The sequence below is a fragment of the Lithobates pipiens genome, unplaced genomic scaffold (genome assembly GCF_037356315.1).
Source record: "Lithobates pipiens isolate NorthernLeopardFrog02 unplaced genomic scaffold, aLitPip1_a1.2 Scaffold_13, whole genome shotgun sequence".
Classification (NCBI taxonomy): domain Eukaryota; kingdom Metazoa; phylum Chordata; class Amphibia; order Anura; family Ranidae; genus Lithobates; species Lithobates pipiens.
This window is the reverse complement of record NW_027507718.1, coordinates 73,054,890-73,078,797: the sequence shown is the minus strand read 5'-3', so window position 1 is coordinate 73,078,797 and position 23,908 is coordinate 73,054,890. Positions and strand designations below refer to the sequence as shown.

At 41.8% G+C, this 23,908-nt stretch overlaps 1 protein-coding gene across 2 annotated transcripts in view; it reads left to right on the top strand.

Annotated features, from left to right (window-relative positions):
* Positions 1-23,908, top strand: part of FOCAD (focadhesin) — a 346,212-nt gene that overhangs the window by 179,513 nt on the left and 142,791 nt on the right. For both annotated transcript variants that reach the window (XM_077475201.1, XM_077475202.1), the window contains exon 12: positions 19,179-19,283. In XM_077475201.1, the coding sequence (XP_077331327.1) occupies positions 19,179-19,283 (105 nt within the window). The remainder of the gene's footprint in view (positions 1-19,178; positions 19,284-23,908) is intronic.

Genomic DNA, 23,908 nt, shown 5'->3' with positions numbered 1-23,908 from the left:
CACCCCAGTCGTCTTCGTTCTTTTTGGACCAGGAAGGACGGGTTGGTCTCTGCGTTGGCGTGCATCCGGCCGGTGCACGCTTCTGTTTTGAACCTGCTTTTAAAGTCTTTTATGTAAGTGTATACGTTCGTTTTTGCAAATTAAAGTCATCTGGTTTTACACTATCTGGAGCCTATGTTTTTCCCTATGTGATACCACGTTGAGTTGGGAGTGATATGTGGAATAACAGCCATAACCCTATCGCGTGAAAGATTCAGGATCGCTTGAGGAGGAATCGCTATCCGGATATCCTTTGACTATTGTCGCCTGTGGTGACCCTCTGTAACGGGGGGTCGCTTGGATCTGGTAAGGAGCCAATTTCCATCATTCGGTGTTGGGAAAAGCACAGTACATCTTTGGAGAAGATTTTAATTTGTGTACTTATAACTCAGCTGTTTGAAGTTTGTCCTTCACTGCTGCACTCCACTTGAAGCTTTACTTCACTGGTGTTTGTTTACTATATGGACATTCTATTATTATTTTTTGACATATGACTATATGGACATTATATAGAGTGTCTCTAAATACAATCTTTTTTCTTGATAGTTCATTTATGTAAAAAATTGCAAACATTTTTTTCATATTCTATTCTATTTGTTAATTTTTTATTTTCTAGAGGTATATGTACTGAGTTTGATATACTCATATTGTGTTTGGGGAACTCACACTCTTGACACGCATTTATGGTTTGTTTTTGTATTTAAATTGCACTTATTTGTATATGGTTTGCATTATATTTTGGAGGTGGTCTTGGAGACATTAAGATACTAAGACCCATATCGTGGGTCTGGCACATATACATACCCTACTCACATTGGGTATTCGTGGTTAGCGCAGTTCTTTCTTTTTTCTGGCTCTCCCTTTAGGCCTGGCGTCAGCGTCCCGAGTCTTTACCAAATTGTTAGCTCCAATTCTTGCGCTGTTAAGGCAACGTGGGATCGCAATCGAGGGTTAGCTAGACGACCAGCTGCTGAGAGCAGCTTCCGCCTCAGAATTAAGGGAGGATGTAGCGATCCCCATGCAGACTCTCCGGGAGTTTGGTTGGGTGCTGAACCTAAAGAAGTCGATGTTGGTGCCAACTCAAAGCCTGGAGTACCTGGGCTTACTGTTGGACTCCTGAGAAGCGAGAGTGTCATAAACTAGATGTGACCAGAACTGTGACTGCAACAGAGTGAACCAGACATAAATAGGTGAAAGTAAGTTTATTAAAGAAAATATATAAATGTGAACACACCACCAATACAAACTGAGTGAACAAACCAAACAACCAAACAGTGATGATAAACAAACTAACCAGCATATGTAGCAAAAGGTTCCAGGGATGCAGGAATAGACAGGATCAGGTACAACAGGTTCAGGAGGCAAGATGCAGGAATCAAGGTTTCAGGATCAGGTAACAGATAAACAGGCTGCAGGTCAGGGCACAAGGACAATACCGGGCAAGGTGTTTGTGCACTTGCCGAGTATTTATACTATGGCTGCTATCAGTCATGTGATGCCTGATTGCAGAAGGTAATACCTGCTCCACACTGCCAGGATCCATCCGCTGGTGGACGCCAGTACTGCGGCCCAAAGATGACATCATTCCAGCAGGGAAAAGGTGACGGCTCCAAACTGCCAGGAGACACCTGGTGGTGGATCTCAGTACTGCATGCCAAATGATCAATATTACCAGCGGAGGTAAGCTTTCGACTTCCAGACGCTCCAACTAGAGGTTCCTGGGGAAAGTCCATGGCATCAAGCCGGGCCGTGGGCACAATCACATCAGGTTGGGCAATAAGTACGTCAAGCTGGATAGCAGGCACAGGAACCTCAAGCTGGGCAGCAGGCACATTGACCTGGGCAGCAGGCACATTGAACTGGGTAACAGGCACATTAAGCTGGGCAGCCGGCACGGGCACATCAAGCGGGGCAGCATGCACATCAAGCGGAGCAGCAGGCACATCAAGCTGGGCTGCAGGCATGGGCACATCAATCGGGGCAGCAGGCACGTCAAACGGGGCAGCAGGCACATCAAGTGGGGCAGCAGGCACGGGCACATCAGGCTGGGGAGCAGGCTGGGCAGCAGGCATGGGCACATCAAGCGGGACAGCAGGCACGGGCACATCAAGCTGGGGAGCAGGCACATCAAGCGGGCAGCAGGCATGGACCCTTCAAGTGGGGCAGCAGGCACGGGCACTTCAAGCTGGGCAGCAGGCACGGGCACATCAAGCAAGACAGCAGGCACATCAAGCTGGGCAGCAGGCACATCAAGCTGGGCAGCAGGCACATCAAGCTGGGCAGCAGGCACAGGCACTTCAAGCAGAGCAGCAGGCACATCAAGCGGGGCAACAGGCACGAACACTTCAAGCAGAGCATCAGACACATGAAGCTGGGCAGCAGGCACGGGCTTATCAAGCTGGGCAGCAGGCACATGAAGCAGGCACATCAAGCGGGGCAGCAGGCACGGGCACATCAAGCTGGGCAGCAGGCACATCAAGCGGGGCACCAGGCACGGGCACATCAGGCTGAGCAGCAGGCACATCAAGCTGGGCAGCAGGCATGGGCACATCAAGCTGGACAGCAGGCACATCAAGCTGGGCAGCAGGCATGGGCACTTCAAGCTGGGCAGCAGGCACATCAAGCTGGGCAGCAGGCAGGGGCACTTCAAGCTGGGCAGCAGGCACATCAAGCTGGGCAGCAGGCACTTCAGGCCGGGAAATGGGCAACGCACCTTCAGACCAGGAAACTGGCTCTGGTTCTTCGGGCTGAAATGCTGGCTCTTCGGGCTGGAACGCTGCCTCGGGCTCTCCGGGCTGGAACGCTGCCTCGGGCTCTCCGGGCTGGAACGCTGCCTCTGGCTCTCCGGGCTGGAACACTGGCACAGGAACTTCAAGCTGGGACAGATTGGTGGGTGTGGAGGCAGGTTGGGTTAATGGGCGGTTTGTTTTGGTTGGTAAAAACTTTTGTTTTTTCTTTGGCTTAGCCACTGAAGCTCTGTAGGTGACTGCAGCATTGTAGGTAAGGGGTGCAGCAGACTGGAAAGGAGGATTGGGATATGGCAGAGAAGAGGTAACAGTAGCTGGGGGAAGATCTTGTGGGTTTGTAGGCAGTGGAGAAGTGGCAGGTGGGTTTAATGCAGGGTAAGTACAGAGAGCAGAGACCGGATATGAGTCTTTGGTTGGGAGCAGCGTGTACTGGGCTGCAACTGAGGTTGACATGGCTGATGGGGAAAGATACATTTGGGTAGGCTGGTGTCTGATGCCAGAGGTGGTTTGTTTGGCTGGGGCTGATTGCACCATTTCAAACCATGCTGAAAGTATAGGTTGTACAAACTGTAGTTTTAAGTCTCCCTGTCTAACAAAAGACTGAGCAGACACAATGCACTCAGCAATCACCTGTGGGGAACAGGCTGAGTAGTGTTCACAAAAATCAACAGGATCATCTTCGAAAAGCCATACTAAGGATACAACCTGATTCATATTAAAAGGAGGAGTGCAATCATCATGGCCGTCTGGAATGCAGGGCCAGCTCAGTACAGATCTTTTTAGAATAAAAAGAGAATGTTGGGACTTTAAATGAGGTGGTGACCGGGTAAGGTCAGTTGCCTCCATCCCTATTTGAATAAAGCAATCAGGATGACTGGGGGTTGGGACTTTGAATGAAGCAAGCAGGTGTAAAACATTTAAATTTATTGGAAAATCAGTGGTAAGTTGCATGAAGATAATCATGAGTACACCAAAAAAAACAATATATTCCATTCAATTGATAAACCTACAGCAATAACAATTGACCACTAAAAATACAAATCGCATATTACAAGTGATCATTAAGTAAGTAAAACGTATAGTTGGCATAAAACATGGCATATAGTAGCTCTATGCATTTTGTGGATTCATCCACTCTTCAGGAGCATGCCTGTGGAAAACTGAATACTGTAGTATGATAATAAGAATATCTGTAAGGTCTGACCCTGTCACGGAAAGGAGGAGATTAAAATAAAGTAATTAGAAGTAATATTGGCTAGGATAAACCCCCCAAAACCACTCTCAAAAGTACTTGCATTATCTGTATCTATGCAGTAGCAATGTGCCAACATGAATCAGAGTAACCCCATATGGGTATCACTGGTGGGAGCTGAGGTGGGTAAGGCAGACCAGGACTGGACAAAAATGGTTTCCAAGAAAGGAAATTCCAAAAATTAATAATGGGCAACAATGACCATATGTGCTAAAAACAAAAGAGAGATTGTAAAATAGGTTGGAAGCTCATATTATGTGGTACCATAGGTCATCTGTCCTAAACTTGGTAAAGGATAGGATAATGCGATGCTAATGAGTGTATAGGTAAGGTTAAGTTAGTGAGAGTAGAAAGTTAGAATGATTGGAAAGGTGAAATACATAGAATATGAAAAATATTGAGAAGCCATATCAACCAAAGAGATTGGATGAGATAAAATAGAAGTGCAGATGGTGAAAAAGTAAGATCAATTTACCTAATAAACACTTCAGTGTTGCGTGATCCACAAAGTGTGCAGATAAAAGGCTGGAACCACCATGTCAGTCAATCTGCCCCAGAAGGCTTATAAGGGCTGGTCTGCCACACCCACCAATGTCACATAGGCGTGCACTAAGGAGGATAGGCAGCTGCAGCAGGGCGTAGCCGCCCTCAAGCAAAACAGTGCCAAATTATTCCTCCACCTGGCTGCTAGATGTAAAAAGCAATGGAAAGCGGCGGCTCCAAAGAGTTCCCCACACAAGCTTCCCTGCACACTGTGTTCACAAAAGGCTCCGAACGAGTAACGTCACTGGCTCCACCCGACGCATTGCATCATGTCACATACCCTTGATAAAGTCATGTGACATATGATGCAGCGCGTCGGGTGGAGCCAGTGACGTTACTCGTTCGGAGCCTTTTCGCAAACACAGCGAGCAGGGAAGCTTGTGTGGGGAACGCCTCCTTACAGCTGATTGTTTGAGCGCGCTACTTGACGGCTGAGGTTATGTGAGTGAAATTGGTCATTGCGCAATGAAAGTTTTCTTTATTTAGTGCCAAGATCTGGGATAATACGATTGTGATCAATAGTGTTGCTGGAAAAGTGTTTTTATTTTTGAATAAGACGATCGCAAGTAACACTATCTGGAGATATTAGTGGAAATTTTTCTGATCATGATCCAATTACATTTGAAGCTGCATACGAATATGGATTAAGTGACTGTTGTATATATCAATCTGTGGCTATTATTTGATGTTATATTTTCCTGGGCTCAGTACACTGCTATAGTTGTTTCTACAGATACATGTATTTATTTATATATTTTTTATGCGATTATTTGTGATCACCAATTAATTTTTTTTACACATAGCCCATTGTTAGAGTTGTTCTCACAGAAATAATTGTCTATTTTAATTTTTTTTGCTATTTGCACGTTTATGGGATTTCGTTTCTATTGGAATATACGCGCCGATTAGTAGGCAGGTTGAATGATAACAAGCACATTTGCACTTTAATTGAATGTGAAGTTCGGCATTCAATTGGTGCTAGGTTTTTTTTTTCTCTAGTAGATATTAGTAATTGCACATATTTTGCATTATTTGCACAGCACTTTGCACCTTTAATATTTGTTTACATAATTTTGAACATTATATTGCATATTTGCACAGTGAATAACCTAGCTTGATATATATTGTTATAGTAGCCTCAGGAATTGTAGGCTCATAGTCTGTGTGCAGACATTGAAATAGAAAGTTGACCAGAGCGCACACCAGATGTGGGCCTCTTGGCCTCTCGGCTCAATCGGAAGGTGCAGAGTTTTGTGTCCAGGACAAGAGACCCCTGGGCGGACGTGTCAGATGCATTGGTGGCTCCATGGGGCATTATCGTCTGATTTATGCCTTCCCCCACTCAAACTTTTACCTTATCTGCTGCGCAGAGTGGAGGCCAAGGGGATTCCAGGGATTTTGATTGCCCCAGATTGGCCTTGACGTCCTTGGTACACTGACCTAGTATGACTGGTGGCGGATGTTCCTTGGAGGCTGCCAATGCGAGCAGACCTTCTATCGCAAGGTCCGATACTTCATCCTGCGTTACCATCGCTGGTTTTAACTGCATGGCTGTTGAAAACCAGCTACTAAGGGCCCGAGGTCTGTCGGACTTGGTAATTTCCACTATGTTGAGGGCACGGAAGTCATCTTCTCAAAAGATTTACCATCGTACATGGAAGTCTTGCATCTCCATGTGTGAGGAGATAGGGTGGCGTTCGCGCACATACTCAGTTTCCAGGATCCTGCTGTTTTTGCAGCAAGGAGTGGATCAGAAACTTGCCTTAAGCACCATCAAGGGACAGATATCAGCCTTGGCTGTCTTTTTCCAACGTCCCTTGGCGACTCACTCATTGGTGAGTACTTTTGTTCAAGGGGTTTAACAAGTAGTCCCTCTGGTTCGACCACCGCTACCTCCGTGTGTCGGAATCTGGTGTTATCAGCGCTTCAGAAACCACCGTTTGAAAACAGGGAGATTCCATCCCTCGTTTTTTGACGCTGCTTGAGGACATGCCTAAGGTCAAGAATTAAAGGAGGGAAAATAAGAGAAACTGCGTTTACAGTATAAAAAATACTACATAAATTGCGTGGTAGGTGGTCACTATGAGGACCTGTTACAGCTGCAGCTTGACTGTATCACATAACTACATAAGACATAAATAGAAAAATAAGCTGCGCTACAACCGTTTCAAAAATATGTATATATATAGTGTATGTGTTACAAAGGCTGCATCAAGTAGCCAAAATATTGCAAATATCACATGCACTCTCTAAATTAACCACTTGCACATGTGTAATATTAAATACAAACTTAAAGGAAATCCATGTAAACACAATTGAACATCACTTATTACCGTACAATCCAATTGCTAATAAAACATCAATGTGATTAATACCCATGTGTACTAAAAAAAATTAAAATAAATGATTAGATACGAAAATAAATTGAAAAAAAGTATTTTCAAGTAAATTAGTAGACTGAAGAGCGGGTTCTACCACTTGTAAACTGTGCAAAATCCACCACCAAAGTGTAGATATTTACTTCTTACCAGAAGTTCGTGACCCCCCCACTACAGAGGGTCACAGAAAGCGTGCAAATGTAAGTGTTTCTCCTGATCTGGAACAGATGCTGCTGATCTCCTTAGACCACCCTCTCCACCGAGTAGATTGACGTCACCTCGTGTGGAGTAGTGTGTGGATCCAGGAAGGATGGGTTTGTCCGCATGTGTCCGGCCGGCACACCGGACTTAAGGCTCTTGTTTTTCTGCACATTGAAAGTGTATTTTTATATTTTATTGGAATGAATTAAAAAGGTTTTACACTATTGGAGCCATTATTTTTCTTTTATGATACCTATGCGTACTTATGAGTTCTAAGTACATGAGGGATAAACTGAAGAGGTCCGACCTAATAATCTACTCGGTGGAGAGGGTGGTCTAAGGAGATCAGCAGGATCTGTTCCAGATCGGGAGAAACACTTAAATTTGCACGCTTTTTGTGACCCTCTGTAGTGGGGGGTCACGAACTTCTGGTAAGAAGTAAATCTCTACACTTTGGTGGATTGTGCACTGTTTACAAGTGGAAGAACCTGCTCTAAAGTCTACTAATTTACTTGAAAATACTTTTTTTCAATTTCTTTTTGTATCTAATCTTTTTTTTTTTTTTTTTTTTTTTTTTTACACCCAGTACACATGGGTGTTAATCACACTGATGTTTTATTAGCAATTGGATTGTACTGTAATAAGTGATGTTCAATTGTGTTGTTTACATATATTTCCTTTAAGTTTGTATTTAATATTACACATGTGTAAGGGGTTAATTTAGAGAGTGCATGTGATATTTGCAATATTTTTGCTACTTGATGCAGCCTTTGTAACACATACACGCAGGTGATTTTTCAAGTTTTTTGATACGGTTGTAGCGCAGCTTATTTATTTTTATTTTTCCAAGAATTAAAGGAGCTGTGTCAGTCAATGAACGAAAGAGAAAATGGTAGTTTTGTACTGTAAAATCCTTTTCTCTGAAGTTCATTGACAGACAGCACCCACCTCTCCTATTTATGTTTGTACTGATTTTTGACGAACTGAGTAGCAGAAAGCAGGGTGAGGGGTTATAGCCTAGTCCTCGCCTGAAGGTGGCGTGATAACCCTAATGTCAAGAATTAAAGGAGCTGTGTCCATCAATGAACTTCAGAGAAAAGGATTTTACGGTGAGTACAAAAATCCCATTATTCAGAAGACACTTGGCTATTTCCGATTTGTTGCCCATCATCAGTGCATTGTGTGGAAACCAGGTTTTCCATGCAGTTGGGGTTGGAGACCAACAAAAAAGTATAGACTGACAGATTATGATGGGTTAAAGAAAACCACAAACCCCTCCAGTAAATCAGTAAAAAGAAAGGTAGAGCTGTCTTCAAACAGAAGGTATCTGCATGTTTCACTTTGTAACATAATAATAAATTTGAATAAGTGTTGCACATAACAGAAAAAATAAACTAATACTGTAAAACAAATGACCTCAAATGATCTGTGATGAATATTATCAAATCATCAAATTAAATAAAGTGCACATGTACTAAAAAGTAATTAATAGTCCATATCAAATGATAAATAAGATGTCTAGTTTTCTTCAGTGCAACAACATATAAACAAATGGTGTACTTCGACCTGATCATGACACCTCAGTGCTCCAAGTATTCTCACCACAATGAATAATCAAATACACATTTGATTACATATAGAAAAACACTTCAATCGATGTTCACCACCTTGTAGGGTGGTGAACATTTTCAGTTGATTTGGATATCCTCTGGTGTTGGTCCCTTTAGGACTCCCTCACATGTGCTCATCCATATGTTAGGGTAAAAACAAAGAGACCTCTTATAGTGTAATATTGTCAGTAAAAATCGTTTTATAAAAGGAGTAACTCTTACATCAGAAATGCAGTAAAAACGCCTTTGGTATCATGTACTGCATAAAAACATCTCCAACACCTCACTTCCAGTCTGGGATGGTATTACGCATTATATCATGCCCACGTGACTTCATCAGGGATCCCTGATGAAGAGTTACTCCTTTAATAAAATGATTCACTCCTTTAACCACTTGTGCTTACTGGGCACTTAAAACCCCTCATGTGCAGACCAATTTTCAGCTTTCAGCGGTCTCACTCTTTGAATGAGAATTGCACGGTCATGTAACACGTGCCCAAATTTTTTTCACCACAAATCTAGCTTTCTTTTGTTGGTATTTGATCACCTCTGGGTTTTTTATTTTTTGTTATAAATTTTGCAAAAAAGTAATTTTTCTCCTTAATTGATGTATGCTGTTGAGGCTGCACTGATGGGAACTAATATGCGGCACTGACGGGTACTGATAAGGTGGCACTGGTGGGCACTTTTGGGTGGCAGTAATGGACAGTGGTAGGTGACACTGATAGCACTGCTACATGGTACTGATTGGCATCACTAGACTTGGTAGTCTTGGGCATTGTTAGGTGGTAGCACTGATATTAACTGTTGGGCACAGATGAGGCAACTATCTCTGCCTCTTCCTCTTCGGGACCGATGTCCCTTCAACAGAAGCTGGTGAATGGCTTTTTTTTTCCTCACACTGTCAGCATGAGGAGAAAAAAAAAATTACCTAGCTTCTGTTTACATCACGTGATCAGCTGTCATTGGCCGACAGCTGATCACGTGCTAAGGGGCCGGTATTGGCCCCCTACTCTGATCTGTGAGCGAGGAAAAGGGAGGATGTCTATTGACGGCCTCCCGGCAATGTAGGTCGACACTATAGCGCAGACAAGAATAGGTTAATAAAGTGATTTTTGCTGACAATATTACACTATGAGAGCTCACTTTTGTTTTTATCCTAACATATGGATGAGCGCAAGTGAGCGAGTCTTAAAGGGACCAACACCAGGGGATATGCAAATCAACAGAAAAGGACTAGAAGGTGGTGAACATTGATGGAGGATTTCTATATGTAATCAAATGTGGATTTGATTATTTATTGAGGTGAGAATACTTGGAGCACCGATGTGTCACGATCAGGTGGAAATACACCATTTGTTTATATGTTGTCACACTGAAGCTGCCTGCACTGAAGAAAATTATACACCTTATTTATCATTTGATATGGACTAGTGTGCATTTTTTAATGTCCACTTTACTTTCATTGAACTATTCTAGAAGCACTGAGTGTGAATTTTTTCTTGTAATGCGCAACACTTATTCATATTTCTTATTTAATTACTGGTGGGAACACAGTATGGTGTTTGCAGCAACCACACTTGGCTAATATATATGGTTTTAGTTTCTTTATTATACACATTAGTTCATACACTGTGGATTTGTTCTACACAGGCAGCACAGGGGTATTATTTCTTAATCGCTTTGTAACATATCACAAAAAATAGGATTTTTAAATCCGCTTACCTGTAACATCCTTTTCTTTGAAGTACATCATGGAACACAGAGCCATAGTAGTTACAGGCCACCTTCAGGTGATGGACCCTGAGACGAAAAGTAAATATAACCCCTCCCACTACTGGGAGTACCTCAGTTTTGTAGCAAAGTAATACACGCGTGTACCAAAGAAGGGAGTGACCTTTGTGTCCCGTGATGTACTTCAAAGAAAGGGATTTTACAGGTAAGCTGTTTTAAAAATCCTGTTTTCTTATCGTATATCACGGGACACAGAGCCATAGTAGTTACTATGCGGGATCTCCCATAGCAATGTCAACCGAAGGGAGGGAGACATAACAAGAGTAGGGCACTTAAGAGACTAGAGGACTTATACTGCAGCCTGCGGTACATTGCGCACCCAAAGGGCGTAATCCTCATGACCTTTTACATCTACTTGATAGAATCTGGTAAATGTATGGACTGAAGACCAAGTTGCGACCTTGCAGATCTGAGCCATGGAGGCTTGGTGATGCACTGCCCAAGAAGCACTAACAGCCCTGGTGGAGTGTGCTTTAATATGAAAAGGTGGGATTTTCCTTTTTAAACTGTAAGCATGAACCATTACTTGATGAATCCATTTAGTAATAGTAGATTTTGACGCTGCCCATCCTCTTTTAGGACCGTCTGGCAACACAAACAAAACATCTGTTTTTTACGAATCTGAGCGGTCACCTTCAAATAGACCTTGACTGCTCTCACCACATCAAGAGAATGCAGTGACCTTTCTTAAACAGAACAAGGTTCTGGAAAAAATGAAGGCAGAACAATATCCTGGTTTAAATGAAACCTGGCACTACCTTTGGTAGGAAATTAGGATGAGGCCGCAATACAACCTTATCCTTATGAATAATCAAATGTTGCTTTTTACACAAAAGAGCAGCCAACTCTGATACTCTTCTAGCAGAAGATATGGCAACCAAGAAAATTATTTTCCTCATCAAGAGGACCAAGGGAATATCTCGTATGCCGACAGGACTATTCAAGTCCCAAGTGTTCATATGTGACCTAACTGGAGGATTAATCCGCGTTACCCCCTGAAAAAAGTTACGAACCAGAGAGTGTGAAGCAAGTGGTCATTGAAAAAATACTGATAAGGCCAACACCTGGCCTTTGATAGTACTCAAGGCCAGCTTCATTTCCAATCCCATCTGTAGAAATTCAAGGATCCTACCTATGACATATTTCCTGGGGTGCCAACCCCTGGATATACACCAGGAGACATATGTCTTCCAGACTCTATAGTATATGACTCTGGAGGCCGGCTTCCTAGCATTAACCAAAGTAGAAGCTACTGAACCTGACAGCCCACGTCTTTCAGAATGGGGGTCTCAATAGCCAGACCATTAAATTTTGCATTTTAAGTTAGGATGGAATACTGGACCTTGCGAGAGAAGGTCTGGCCATAGTGGTAGAGTCCATGGGTCTCCTACTGCCATTTTTACTATTTCTGCAATCCAAGATCTTTTGGGTCACAAGAATCACCTCCTTCCCTTCCTGCTTGATCCTGCAAAGAAGGCGCGGAAGCAGCGGAATAGGAGGGAACGCATAGATCAGTGAAAACTGATCCCACGGAAAAACCAAGTCATCTGTTACGCATGCCATCGGATCCCTTGTCCTTGACACAAAGTTGTCGATCTTGTTGTTGAACCTGGACACAAACAGATCCAAGTCCAGAATTCCCCATCTTTGACATATTGACAGAAAGATGCATTGTTCCTGCCAGACCCTTGAAAACTGCAGAAGTCTTCCCCTCACTCCAGCGAGCGGGAGCGCCCCTTCATAAGGAGGTTTTAGTATTTTGTTTAGGGGGTTTCCTCCCCCAGGACCTTTTTTGACCCTGGGACTGACCCTGAGGTTTACCTCTTGAACCTGACGGTGGAGGCCGTTGCGACTGCCTGGAGGCTGATGCTCCTGGAACTGGAGAAGAAGCTTGTCTTAAAGAAAAACGCTTAAACTTCTTAACTGATAAAAGGGAACTTTTCCCATTTGAAATTCTTTGGATGCATTTATCCAGATCATTTCCAAATAACCATTCACCGTGAAATGGGAAACTGGCCAAGAGATTTTTGCGTGGTGCTTCGGCTGACCAATTTTTCAACCATAAGATTCTGTGCATATGTACCAGCCCTAGCATAAGCCATGAGGCCTGGAGAATAGAATCTTTCATAGCGTCTACTGTAAAACACAACGCCTTTGCTATCCCGGCCAAATTTTGGGCCTGCTTATCAGGAATAATTTTGAGTACCTCTATAAACTGGTCCTTTAGGGACTGAGATACCCCAATCGCTGCCAGCGCAGGCTGAACCACTTAACCTGCGAGCGAAATGTAGTTTTTAAAAAGGAATTCCAACTTATCTGTTGGCTCCTTCAGCATTTGAGCATTGTCTATAGGACAAGTCAGGTTTTTTGTTTACAGAGGATATAGCAGCGTCTATTGCTGGAATCCCCCATTAAACTCTTCCTCCATAGGATAAAGTGTTGAAAACTTTTTTGAAGGAAAAAACTGTTTATCTGGGTGCTCCCACTCAGAATACATAAGCTTTTTTAGCCATGAATGGATAGGAAAAGCATGAACAGTTTGGGGAGGCTTTAGTAAACCCAAACCAGAAGTGGGCTCATCGACTGACTCTGCTACTGGCGGCAAAAATGTGGAGCGGACCAATTCAGTGAGAGATTATACCAACAACCTTTCTTGTGAACCTGATCCTTCTGCATTAGGTTCTTCGGAAGAGGAGAATGAGCCTCTTCCTGGTCCCCTAAGAGAAATTCATCATCTCTCACCCCCTGTTCCTCAGTGTGAAGGTCCTGAGCAATGGACATGTTGTGCTTGGTCCCACTCTGGGATGCGATTAAAGCATGAGTTTTTTGCTCCAGGCCTAAAATTGTTGAAGGAAAAAAATAATAATATATATACAGTGCTGCAGTTTTAAGTGCAGCTGCAACACTTGTCCCTCCTGATGGGTCACTCTGAGCAGCCATATTACTCTCCAGGGAGGATACCATCTTTTTTTAAATGGTTCTAGGCTTCTGTGTGACTGTAGAAGACCTTCTTGAACGCTTTTTTGAGGTGCTTTAGCCCCCCTTCGATCATAGCCCGATGCACAAAGCAGAGGTACTACCAGAAGGAACACATCCACTGCTTGAGCAATGGTCCAGCCCCGTCGCTGCTATTAATGCTCAGCCTGATGCAGCAGTAAATGTGTCAAAAGGAATGCCTGTATCACCAAACCTCTTTCCTTTGCTCTTGTGTCCCTCCACAGCTTGCAGCAACACCAAAGGTGCCTTTTAAACACTTTTTCCCACGCTAAGCCTGGTCGCCTACAGCCCCTCTCCTTTCCTTTGAAAAAGAGATATTTCCCGTGCGAGTGCGGGCTTATGATCCTATGGGATCATCAGTGAGGGGAAGAAAATGGCGAAGGGGGGCCTGGAAGCCGCTGAGTAAGGTGGCATGCCAGTCGCTTTTTTTTTTCCTAGTGAAGAGGGGGAGAAAAAAACAGCACAGGGGGGCATCTGGTGGGAAGGAAAAAGCCCCCCCCCAATCTTACCAGAGGTTTGCTGCTGGCTGGAGGAAGGAAAACTGCTCGTTTCAGACACAACGTGAGTTCTCTGAGGAAGCGTGAGAAGCTAAGCACTCTATACAGCCCCCAGTGGTGACAACATTTACTAAATTTAAAGGAGACATAAGAAAATTTCCAAAACAATTCTTGGCAAACTCCATGTACGTTTCCCACCACAGGGTTTTCTGTGGTAAAACCAACAGACCTAATCTTCTGTTAAACCTTCAGGAGCCGGGAATCCTCAAGGAAATTCACAATCTTGGACTTGTAATAGCACCACCGCCAGTAAAACTTTATGGCGCCTCATGGTGCAGACTGTATAACAGTTTTTAATCAAACAAGTAGTTGTAAGCATAATTTACATTTAGGCAGTAAGTATAAGGCATGGTATGATCTCAAGTAGCTTGAGAAAGGAGTGCGGCCGTCACACTATCCACGGCCTGCCAGGTCAAGAAACGCGTCGCTCTTCCAGTAACGTCATTACCTCTCACCTGGATTCCAGTCTGCATCCTAAGTCTCGTTCTGACACCCATTCACCGCTGTCCGCCGAACACCATCTAGCAGTTCTGGAGACGAACACAGGGACAGCACATCCATCCTAGGGACTTGACTACACTGATGCCCCCGTTGTATGGGACCATACCATGCCTTATACTTACTGCCTAAATGTGAGTTATGCTTACAACTACTTGTTTGATTAAAAACTGTTATACAGTCTGCACCCAGAGGCGCCTCTTTTTCTTGTTTGTTTCAGTTTCTTGGGAACATGGTTTCTGTTTCCAGCGGCTGCTGTGATTGTGGACTTGCCTTTCCCTTCCTCTCTCCCCGATCAGCTGTATTGCTATTGAGCATATTGTGCCTCTATTGCCATCATGCACAATTTATGGACTTCCTTACTACCATACAGAGTCGACTTGAAGTCTCTCCTGTGCATACATTTTATGCTTATTCAGCACTTTGTTTTAGATCATTTTTGGATTACTGTTTTTAGTTTTGCTTCATTTGTAAAACTCATACAAATTGTACTTGTATGAGTAAAACTTTATGGCCTTACTACCAAAAGTACTGGATCCCAGGGTCCAGCTCTCTAAAAGAGAAGCGTTTACAGGCAAAACCTAATTTCTTCGGATACGAAGGTACCATTGAATTTTGCCTAAAAGACACTTTTAATGGATCTGGCTGCATGGCTAGCCCCAGCAAGGATTGCTCCAGTGGAGCTCAGTACAGCACATATTTACTCATGACCAACACCTTAGACACTGGCAAAAAAAACGGAGGTACTCCCAGTAGTGGGAGGAGTTATATAGGGAGTGCACTTTGTCTTAGGGCGTGTCAGTGTCCATCGCCTGAAGGTGGCCTATAACCACATAGTAACTACAATGGCTCTGTGTCCCGTGATGTACGATAAGAAAGAAAGAGGGTTTATTTCTACTATTAGTATAATGGGGGGAGGCATGCAGATTATTTCTTTTGTGTCCCTTGGGCCAACTGTGCATCCAAACAAGGCTGGTTTAGTGGGGGCTTTTTATTCCCTTTTAGCCCACTTCATCACAACCTGTCTAGTTATACTCTCACTATATTGAATTAGAAATTGGAAAATTGTAAACAAAATTGTCCTTTCAATTTAGTCATAAATATCACAATGACTAATGCTGCCCTATTTTATGTGTGTTTTCTCTGGGACAAGGATTTGACAGTGCAACAGCTATTTTATTTAAAGGACTGCAATGCAGTTCCAGCATTTCATATATATTCTTTATTTGGTGAGCACTACCTCTTCTCTTTTGATTAGTCTGTGCACATACAGTGCCTTGAAAAAGTATTCATACCCTTTGAAATTTTCCACACTTTGCCATGTTCACCACTTGCCGACTGCCGCATGCCAATGTACGTCCCTACTTTGGGGACAGATATCGTCGTTATGGCAGTGTTCGGCTACAAGTGATCACTTTTATCGGTGGCGGGAGAGGGGCCCCCCTCCCGCCGCGATCTGGTGCCCTCCGCTGCTTACCAGAGCCGTCGGCAGCGGCTGAGGTGATCGCGTGTCTCCTTTCTAGGTATGGGCGGAAGCAATGTCAAAATGTCACTTACGCCCATACTTCTTAAAGGCACATTTATTCAAAATTACATTTTATTTTTATTTTTTTAAATTGAATTCCAAATATGAGATCTGAAGACTTTTTGACCCCAGATCTCATATTTAAGAGGACCTGTCATGCTTTATTCTATTACAAGGGATGTTTAAATTTTTTTTTAAATGCGCCGCATCCTGCGGAGCTCACGTGCAGAAGCGAACGCATACATGAGTAGTGCCCGCATATGAAAACGGTGTTCAAACCACACATGTGAGGTATCGCCACGATCGGTAGAGCGAGAGTAATAATTCTAGCACGAGATCTCCTCTGTAACACAAAACATGCAACTACTAGAATTTTTTAAATGTCGTGGAAATTTTTAAGGATACAAGTTTGTCACCATTCCACGAGCGGGTACAATTTTGAAGCGTGACATGTTGGGTATCAATTTACTCGGCGTAACATTATCTTTCACAGTATAAAAAAAAAATGGCTAACTTTACTGTTTTATTTTTTAATTCAAAAATGTGTATTTAAAAAAAAAATGGGCTTGTAAGACCGCTGCGCAAATACGGTGTGACAGAAAGTATTGCAGTGACTGACATTTTATTCTCTAGGGTGTTAGAAAAAATTTTTATATGTCTGGGGGTTCTAAGTAATTTTCTAGCAAAAAAAAAAAGTTTTTAGCTTGTAAATACCGAGTCTGAAAAAGAAGCGTAAGTGGTTAAAACCAAAACCATAAATGTATTTTATTGGGATTTTATGTGATAGACCAACACAAAGTGGCACATAATTGTATAATATCTGAAAAGTGTGGCGTGCATTTGTATTCAATACTTTTGTAGAACCACATTTCATTGCAATTACACATGTAAGTGTTTTTGGCTATGTCTCTACCAGCTTTGAACATCTCAAGAGTGAATTTTTTGCCCATTCTTCTTTGCAAAATAGCTCCAGCTCGGTCAGATTGGATGGAGAGCATCTGTGAACAGCAATTTTCCAGTCGTACCACAGATTCTCAATTGGATTTAGGTCTGGACTTTGACTGGGCCATTCTAACACATGAATATGCTTTCATCTAAACCATTTCATTGTAGCTCTTCCTGTATGTTTAGGGTCCTGCTGGAAGGTGAACCTCCAGCCCAGTCTTACATCTTTTGCAGATTCTCACAAGTTTACTTCTAAGATTGCGCTGTAGTTGGCTCCATCCATCTTCCCATCAACTCTGACCAGCTTCTCTGTCCCTGCTGAAGAAAAGCATCCCCACAACATGATGCTGCCACCACCATGTTTCATGGTGGGGATGATGTGTTCAGGGTGATGTGCAGTGTTAGTTTTCTGCCACACATAGCGTTTTGCTTTTAGGACAGAAAGCTTAATTTTGGTCTCATCTGACCAGAGCATCTTCCACATGTTTGGGGTGTCCCCCACATGGCTTCTCGCAAACTGCAAACAGGACATCTTATGGCTTTGTTTCAACAATGGCTTTCTTCTTGTCACTGTTCCATAAAGGCCAGATTTGTGGAGTGCACGACTAATGGTTGCCTTGTGGACAGGTTCTCCTTGCCCAGCCTGTCATGTCTTTCCATTTTTGGAGTAGAGGGGGCTGAATATAAATGCACGCCAAACTTTTCAGATATTTATGTGTAAAGAATTTTGAAAACCATTTATTATTTTCCTTCAACTTAACAAATATGTGTCACTTTGTGTTGGTCTGTTACATAAAACCCCAATAAAATACATTAAGTTTTTGGTTGTAACATGACAAAATGTGGAAAATTTCAAGGAGTATGAATACTTTTTCAACATATGTAAGTTAGAATAATGGCAAAATATAGGGGGGGCCAAGCAGTTTTAAGAAAGGGCATATCCATGAAATCCTCTGTTGGAATTACCAGTTTCATAAATGACAAAAGTGGTCCTGGAAAATATTTTTTTTTTGTACTTTTCATAAACTTTCACTGGCATCTGCTCATTTTTAAAGGGAAATAAATAATAATACAGAGTATACGTTTTGAATGACTGTTAATCTTTACTGAAGAATTGGTATTGTTAGGTGTCTTCTTTTTTCATGTGCTAGGTCTGTCCTACTTAATTATGGTGTTTTATATCAAGATTTGTAGATTCTCCATATAGCAGCTACTTGTTTTGCGGGCAATACTATCCTCCTCCTTGCGGAACAACTGAGATAAAATAAGCCAGTCATTTGGGGTTAAATCGGTAGTTAAGGGAACAGTAAAAGCACACTCAAAGCTGGTGATTATTTAACATTATAATACAGAGCAAATGTTTTTCCTTTCTCTGCAATTCTCTATCTTAAATAACTGGACTCTGCAACACCCCAGGCTTTGATTTTCAGACTAGAATTGGTATCACAGCTCTCGGGCTGCAGAAATATTCTAGTGTTGTTGACTTACAGAATTAATATGCACTAATTCAGCAGCAATTGCACGTCCTCCAACTGCCCCAGAGGAGCCCATGGAAGTATAATTCAAATTTAGGATATATTCTTAATGAATCAAGGGGCTTCATGGTGAACAGATAATAAAAAGTGAAAAAAAAAGTTTAGTTCAATAAGCAAAATAGTTATGTTTGCATAAAAATTCTCCTCTGTACATGGCACTTAGATTGAAGTCCTGCAGCCCAGGATAATGCTTCTGCAGATCTTCCAGTTGATACCCTGAGAGTGCTCATAGGTCATGGATACTCAAAGTTACAGTATAACATACACGTCAGCCATGTAAAAAATTATAAAGACTTAACAATGTTAGCTGTCTTGTTAATTACTAGCCAGATATAGATACCAGTCTTTCCTGTGTTTCACAGACACAATCACTTTTAAGAATTTTTTTTTTCTTTTAAAGTATATTTGATATGACTAGTATTTGACAATCCACATACCCTCTTTTTCATGTTTTTTCTTTTATCTATTTCATGAGTTTTATAATTGTGTGTATATACATGTATGTGCCTTTAGTAGTACATTACTCTGGGTTTCTAATTTATCATGCTTAATTCTAGGTTCCTTACTTGGTGCCGGTTTTGATGTTTAGACTTGGACACCCATTAGAGCCGGATTTATTACGAGAAATTTTGTACACTCTTCCTACGCTGGGGACACATAAGGTGCCTATGCTATTTCTGTTTGTTATCAACCAAGATTTCGTGAAATGCACAAACATATGTATACAGTGGTTTTTTTTTATAATAATGACGTTACATAGTTAAAATTAAATACACATTTTTAAATATGTGTCCATTTATAGCGGAACCATTTTTTTGTACATATATTCATGAAGCCTAATTCAGGACTCGTTTAATATAGATCATCACATAAACATAATGCCTTCTTATGGGAATTGTGTGGCAAGGAGTCAATTATAGATACTGCACCTCATCCCTGAATAAATCACATCAAAAGCAACAAAAGAAGAAAATGGGATTATCACGGTGCATAGATACAGATAAACAAAAAAAAAAAAAGAAACCAAATTGTATTACCAAATTTTAATATCACACAAAATAAAAATACAAAAAACATAAGGAGAATTGAGACAATTAAATAGTTGAACACAGAATAGATATATTCTATCCAATTTTCAGACAGCCAAGAATTTGCAGCGTGTTAGGCCGAGGTGGCGATGGCCTTAAGATGCTGTCTGGTCAGTCCTTCCCTACATGTTTCGCCATAAAATGGCTTCCTCAGGGGCAATAGAATATAATCTCAAAATGAGAGAACGGTTCTACAAAGAAAAAAGAAAAAACACGTATGCATTAAAGTCAAGGGCTGCATGAAAGAACTTATATATATATAGGCACCCCCATGGATCTGGACAAATCAAAACCATCCAAACCCATCAACAATGCCTACGTGTGGCCGAATACCTACCCCTCGGTGACCCCACATGAAGGGCCACTCGGCCGCAATCATGCAGATGGCGATCGCCTAATAACCACCTTAGTGTAGCTGCAGGGGGTACATAGAGACAAGAAAGTCAAAAAAAGAAAGAAAAAAAAAACGTATAAATTTATAGAGTCCACATCGGGATAACCCTACAGCTAGGGCATCACGGCATGAAATAAAGATGCACAATATAAATGCATACAAGCCAACATGGCCTTCATTAATTACCTACCAATTTAAAGAAACATCTAAAAACATGGGAGGCGCTGAAGAGGTTGCATTTAATGATGAAAATTAAATAGCATGACCCGAAAATGTCTGAAAACAAAACCAAAATTAATTTAAAGTAAGGAATACTAAGGCGAATAAAGACCAAAGGAAACAAATAAACAGATGTACAGCATGACCCAAAAAGGTCAGAAAATAAAACCGAGAATCATTGAAGAATAAGTATCAAAAAAAAAAATGGAAAGGGTGCAACTTTGTAATTTTGTATTGAATGAATTAAAATGCTTACCTCCAAAATGAGGGCAAGCATTAAACCATCAGGCAATCCAAGCGTGGAATAGGTATACGGGTATTATGCAGGAGTATCCACTCAATAACTAGTGTGCATACACCTGCCCCCAGCGCTCATGTATGTGATCAAACTGTTCCCACCTGGGTTTAAATCTCAATATCTCAGCTGCTATTATACAAATAAAAACTATACCATATAAACCAATGTGATCGACCTGGGAAACCAAGACAAACACTAACAGCACTTGTACTGCATACTGGTGGGACTATCAGTTTCCTGTTTCCACCGTGCAGTTCGTTTAGTTTAAATACATTATTATTTTGCTAACAATCATTAATAAAACCTTAAAGAGCTTTACAAACATAAAAACAGAAAAAAACATATATATAAGAAACACAGTCCCGTATTAATCAGTCCAACATCAAAATCAAATTGTAACAGAGTCCTTCACACTCTTTCTGCGTGATTGTGGTGTATATCATACAATCTGTCTTCCCATGTGTGTGGATATACATAGGTGGAATCCTACACCTTCACCAGATTTTCACCTCTGTGTGTGTCCACTCAAATGGCCGCTTACCAGACAATAGTATCTTTAGAGCCAATCTCTGCTGTGAAGGGTCCTGCTGTATAATGCTGTGTCCTCCGTTTGGATCTCACTCCTTAGATGCGGACATGTAAAAAAATGCAAGGGGTCTAATATAGCGTAGTATCCTTTATTAATAGTAATACCCTTCTCCCCCCTTACATAATGCGCTTACTTTGAAAAGTTTCTGTTAAAAGCATATAAAACGTGGATGCCAGCTATACCAGACAAGCGCCTCACCGTCAGGCTGAAGCCCTCATGCGTCGTAGCCTGCGTGTGGAGACCCGGGTCCTTGTCAGATACTGTTCACCCTCACTGCTCGCGTGACCACGCACTGACGCGTTTTGTGATTACGTCTTCAGAGGGCGCCCAGAGGTGAAAATCTGGTGAAGGTGTAGGATTCCACCTATGTATATCCACACACATGGGAAGACAGATTGTATGATATACACCACAATCACGCAGAAAGAGTGTGAAGGACTCCGTTACAATTTGATTTTGATGTTGGACTGATTAATAAGGGACTGTGTTTCTTATATATATGTTTTTTTCTGTTTTTATGTTTGTAAAGCTCTTTAAGGTTTTATTAATGATTGTTAGAAAAATAATAATGCATTTAATCTAAACGAACTGCACAGTGGAAACAGGAAACTGATAGTCCCACCAGTATGCAGTACAAGCGCTGTTAGTGTTTGTCTTGGTTTCCCAGGTCGATCACATTGGTTTATGTGCAATAGGTATAGTTTAAATTAGCACCTCAACAGAGGACAAGCTCCCAAGTGAGTGGTCTACAAAAATAAAACAGAAAAAGAGGTATAAAACAAATATTGCCCAGGCTGAAAGGGAAGGGAAGTGGAAGGTTTCCCTACCAGTCCAGGTACTAACCTTGCTCAGACACAGCGATAGCGTACAGCGCCTCCAAGAACCCAGCAAATGAATGCTGGATTCAATGCCTATTATATACCCCCCACCCGCTCGTACGCAATTATGTCACCGCCGAGCAGGAGCGGACAGAGAGAGACTGCACGGCATACACTCTGTCCACTAAATGCCTACAAGACCCACAGTGCATTGCAATTCCAATCTCACCGCGAGATTAAGTGACAGCTGGTAAACGCTGGGAGAGAGTGCAGATACCTGATGTAATTAGGATAGCATGGAAAAAGAAAAAAGCGCACTGAAGAGTCCGTAGGCAAACAGAGATGGTAAAGAAAGGAAAAAGAGCGATCGCACCGGGAGTCAAGGGGGCGGGCCCGTTATCCACCTAATGGACCCTTGGGCGTCCATACAGCTACGGGTGGTCTGCGATAGCCACATCCATAAAAGCCGCCCAGCGAGCCCACACGCGGGACCACCAAACAGAAAAATCTCTCTTTGGAGAGGGGGAAAAGAATATTAGTTTTGGCCAAAAGATGTCTCGTTTCTCCTTTTTATGTTTTTTGTATTTTTATTTTGTGTGATATTTATAAAAATTTGGTAATACAATTTGGTTTCTTTTTTTTTGTTTATCTGTATCTATGCACCGTGATAATCCCATTTTCTTCTTTTGTTGCTTTTGATAATGCCTTCTTAGTTTGGAGTGTGAATATGTACTACTCATGCATTTTCTCATTAAAATTAGAGACATATCTGAGGTGTACATTTTTTTTTTATTTTTTTTTATAAATCCACCTTACAGCAAGGAAAATGAACCATCTCGTACATTTGTTCATAAGCTTAACATAGTGAAGTCCTGTTAAGGGGTTGAGGCCTTAAGGAAATTACCTTCTCCAGGCATGTTATGGCTCTAAACCTCTAGATAACTAGAGCCTTCGCCCAGTGGAAGAGTAGGCTTGATAATACATTTGCCAGTGCCTGTACTCAGGACAGGTTCTTTGTGAGAGGAGTAGATTTCCTTCCTGGGAAATGGACCAGTAATTTAAGCAAAGTAATTGGGAGCAGAGGGACTACTATACTCGGCATATAACAATAAACATAATTAGATACACAACAGAAACATTATATGATAAAATATTAGTAATAGTACATACAGTGCCTTGAAAAATATTCATACCCCTTGACATTTTCCACATTTTGTCATGTTACAACCAAAAACTTAAATGTATTTTATTGGGATTTTATGTGATAGACCAAAACAAAGTGACACATAATTGTTAAGTGGAAGGAAAATGACAAATGTTTTTCAAAATTCTTTACAAATAAATATCTGAAAAGTTTGGCGTGCATTTGTATTCAGCCACCTTTACTCTGATACCCCTAACTAAAATGTAGTCGAACCAATTGCCTTCAGGAGTCACCTAATTAGTAAATAGAGTCCACTTGTGTGTAATTTAATCTCAGTATTAATACAGCTGTTTTGAGAAGCCCTCATAGGTTTGTTAGAGAACCTTGGTGAACAAACAGTGTCCTGAAGGCCAAAGAACACACCAGACAGGTCAGGGATAAGGTTTTGGAGAAGTTTAAAGCAGGATTAGGTTCTAAAAACACATCCTAATCTTTGAACATCTCACAGAACACTGTTCAATCCATCATCTGAAAATGGAAAGAGTATGGCACAACTGCAAACCTACCAAGACATGGCCGTCTACCTAAACTGACAAGGAGAGCATTAATCGGAGAACCAGCCAAGAGGCCCATGATAACCCTGGAGCTGCAGAGATCCACAGCTCAGGTGGGAGAATCAGTCCACAAGGCAACTATTAGTCGTGCACTCCACAAATCTGGCCTTTATGGAACAGTAA